The sequence below is a fragment of the Sinocyclocheilus rhinocerous genome, unplaced genomic scaffold (genome assembly GCF_001515625.1).
Source record: "Sinocyclocheilus rhinocerous isolate Xijiao unplaced genomic scaffold, SAMN03320098_v1.1 scaffold11, whole genome shotgun sequence".
Classification (NCBI taxonomy): domain Eukaryota; kingdom Metazoa; phylum Chordata; class Actinopteri; order Cypriniformes; family Cyprinidae; genus Sinocyclocheilus; species Sinocyclocheilus rhinocerous.
Window position 1 is genome coordinate 1,692,035 of NW_015625587.1, and position 3,741 is coordinate 1,695,775.

Genomic DNA, 3,741 nt, shown 5'->3' on the forward strand with positions numbered 1-3,741 from the left:
GTTAATCTTTTTCACGTTTCCTTGGTTGGTAGATGCACTGGGGACCTGATTATAGCTTTTAAAGGGGTCCTATTATGCTTTTTCAATTTTTTTTAACTTTAGTTAGTCTGTAATGTTGCTGTTTGAGCATAAAAAAGATCTGCTTTTTTGAAGTCCACTTCAAAAGGAGATATTTTATTTAACAGAAATCACTTTTCAAAAACTACAACGAACGACTCGTTTGGACACATATTTTCCATATCACAAATACCGACGAATGGGATGAGACCTGGTTGAGCTGCACTAGAGAAGGCAACGAGTGTTATCACTATGTCAGAGACACGCTAGCTTTCCCAAGGCAGACAAACTTAGAGTGTTTACAATCATCCGGGTTTAAATCGCGCTCAAATTGATTTGATTTTGACGCAATATTTACACTGAAGCTCGCAGGCGGCTATGGTAAGGGGCGTGACATTTCCCGATCAGGCGCCGAGTGGAGCCAATCACAGCACACACTGGTCCAGCTAACCAATCACAGCACATTTCATATTTCAGAAGGCGGACCTTCATTTGATACAGGAACTAATCGAGCCGTTCGTGCCAGACTGGGGAGAGAGGTGTTGTAATAATGTAAAATATGTGAAAAATAATGTGTTTTTCGAACAACTTAGTATGAGAGCCTGTTCTAGTACACCCCAAAACAAAATCAAGACTTTGTAAAAGAGCATAATAGGACCCCTTTAAATTAAGCTAATCATAATTACTAGAGACTAAGCCTAGATTAGTTGAAGTCTACATGTGTTTGTTGTGTTTAGCACAGTATTTAGGTTCTCAGTGCAGGGTCCTGATGGTACGATTCCAGGGCCTAAGCTCGCTCGTCTGCTGAGAAACCAGCTGTTGCGAGAGAAAACCGACTTCTTGCTCTTTAAGGTCTTAAGAGTGGACACAGTCAGTGAGTGACTTTTTTCCATTTACTTTCATTGAGAAACTGAGAACGGTAAATGATATAATAAAAAGGCTGATAATATAGTCTTTCTGATTTTACCATTGTGCTGAATATTTTAGTGTGTTTGCTGCTGTGTTCTGGACGTGGTCAGTGTGATCCCATAACAAGGAGCTGTTCCTGTGACCCTCTTTGGATGGAGAACCCCATTCGCCGCTTCCTTGATGATGGCGAGAGCAATTGTGGTCAGTGTGACATCCCAATAAGGTTTCTCATGTAAATGAGAAATTTCAATTAAGATTAAGAAGCAGGTTCAGTCATAAGGTGTGGTACATTTACTTTTGCTCGTTGAAATGTCGCATTAGAAATCCATTTATTTCAGCAGGAATACACATGAACAGGAGTTTCGAGTGAGGGCATAGATTTCACATTGGGTTCAAGTTGGTCAGGCAAATTTGCCACGTTGACCAACAGAAGGCTGCTTGATTGGAAAGTGACCTCTGTATGAGAGATGCTTCATGCAGCGCTATACTACTGACAATGGACCTTTTTTTTGCCCACAAAATTTTGCTAACCTGACGCACCTTTATTGATGCTTTCTGTTGTGTTAAATAATCTGAGGATATTTCTAATGTTCTGTCATGAAACATTAGAATGTTTTACAGTGATGGAAAGCCTGAGGGCTAATCTTCTGTCTCCTTTCGCAGACTGGAGCGTGTTGTATGTCACAATCTCTTGTTTCGTGACAATCATTTTCCTCTTGTCCATCAGCTGGATTTGCGTCTGCTGCTGTAAAAGGTGATAAAGACTCCATTACTGCATGTAGACAAACTGCCTATTGAAATATGTGGCATGAGTTATGTTATACACACTATCATTCAAAAGTTTAGGTCAGTAAAAAAATTTTTTTTGAAAGAAATTAATACTTTTATTCAGCTAGGACAAATTAAAGTGATCAAATGTGACAGACATTTATGCTGTTCTTTTGAACTTTCTATTCATCAAATGCTGTTATTTTGAACTTGCTGTTCATCGGAGAATCCTGAAAAATGGTTTCCACAAAAATATTAAGCAACACAACTGTTTTTAACATTGATAATAATAAATATTTTGTGACCTCCCAATCAGCATATTAGAATTATTTCTGAAATATCATGCGACACTGACAAATGAGTGAAAATTCAGGTTTGCCGTCACAGGAAAAAAGTTACACACAAGATACAGTTGTTTCAGTTTGTAATTTTATTTCAAAATATTACTATATTACAAATTAGTTTTTACTGTATTTTTCAATCAAATAAATGCAGACTTGGTAAGCATGAAAAACTTTTTTTCCTGTCAGTAATACAAGTCCAGTATTAAAGGGATCGTTCACCCAAAAATGTAAATTTTGTCATCATTTACTCACCCTTATGTTGTTTCAAATCTGTATGCTTCTTCTGTCAAACACAAAATAAGACTTTTTAAATTATGATTATTGAATTATTACCGGTTCTCATTCACTTTTACCATATAGAATGTTTTGTTCTATTTTGTTCTATGTACTATGGGTTCTATGATTTTGTGTACCTGTGGTATGTGTCTATACTCATGTGTTTGTTTTGGACTGTTGTAGAGGGAGACGCACAAAAGTGAGGAAGAAAACCAAGTACACAATACTAGACAATATGGACGAACAGGAGAGGATGGAGCTTCAGCCAAAGTACAGTAAGTTTCAGACCCGATTTATTTTATGCCACAGTATTTTGGCCCATGGTGGCTTAAAGGCAGACCATTAGGTTTGTAATTGCAGTTACTGTATTCATTTTTCTGCATTTGTCATCTTTAGACATTAAACACAGGAGCACAGAGCACAACTCCAGCCTGATGATGTCAGAATCAGAGCTGGACAGTGAGCAGGACAACCTTTTCAACTACGGGAAATCTCGGAACAGAGCCAATGGAGCGGTCAGAAATGGAGACACTCTCAGCCTTTGTCCTGTGGAGGGTTGAGTCTCACATGCACACATGGACATTTCTTCATAGTGGATACTTACAATGCAAGGGTATTGTTGAATATTCCACAAATACAGATGCAGATATAGACTGGCTGAATGAATGGGCTGCTAAACTTATCGACTACTGAATGCAGTTGGTCTTGTAATGAATATTCACCGGTTTGCTGAATGATACTGTCAATTACCAATCGCATATTCATTTTGAATATAAAAAGATCTGTGCATTCAACTCACATAATCGCAGTTGATCTCACTATGTTCTTAATAATGCTTGTATGTTCAGTGACGCAGTGCAAGCAATTTACATTGGTTATTTTGTTATTTATATGATGCTTCTATGATAGAATTTGGGAAGAAGTTGCAAATAACTGATGCAGAGAAAGGCAAAATAATAATAATTTAAAAAAAGCAAATACCATTCTTCATGCAAAACATTTTATTTGTACTGAACTCTGAATGTTAATGTGCCTGATTGAAATGCATTATTTTTGTTATTGTTGGTATACGGATACTGTACACTGGTCTTTGTCTTTATAGCATTCTGGTTTTACAACCTTTTAAAAATGTCTGCTTTAGCTCGAATTGCAATAGATGCCAGTTGTATCAGGCATACTGTGACAAGGAGATACATTTCTCCTATTTTCTTTTTTGTTTTAATGCAGCTGGAGATGCAAAAAATTAAAGACATGTGGCCCTTTACAGAGGTTAGACTGTTTTATAACCAAAACAAAAGTTCAGTATTTATAGTATCAGTGGCAGAAATGCAATGAAATTGAGTTCACATAAACAACAGTGTGCATATTAATGAAAATAGCACAACTA

The 3,741-nt window shown here is 37.0% G+C and overlaps 1 protein-coding gene across 3 annotated transcripts in view; it reads left to right on the top strand.

The window, feature by feature from the left end:
• Nucleotides 1-3,309, top strand: part of LOC107755727 (dyslexia-associated protein KIAA0319-like) — a 12,507-nt gene extending 9,198 nt beyond the window's left edge. For 2 of the 3 annotated variants that reach the window (XM_016572614.1, XM_016572622.1), the window contains exons 17-21: nt 795-931; nt 1,045-1,167; nt 1,630-1,720; nt 2,538-2,629; nt 2,751-3,309. In XM_016572614.1, coding sequence (XP_016428100.1) covers nt 795-931; nt 1,045-1,167; nt 1,630-1,720; nt 2,538-2,629; nt 2,751-2,914 — 607 coding nt within the window. In that variant the 3' untranslated portion in view covers nt 2,915-3,309. Of the gene's footprint in view, nt 1-794; nt 932-1,044; nt 1,168-1,629; nt 1,721-2,537; nt 2,630-2,750 lie in introns of those variants that run through there. The other variant, XM_016572628.1, reaches the window with a different exon arrangement.
• The last annotated feature ends 432 nt before the right edge of the window (nt 3,310-3,741 follow it).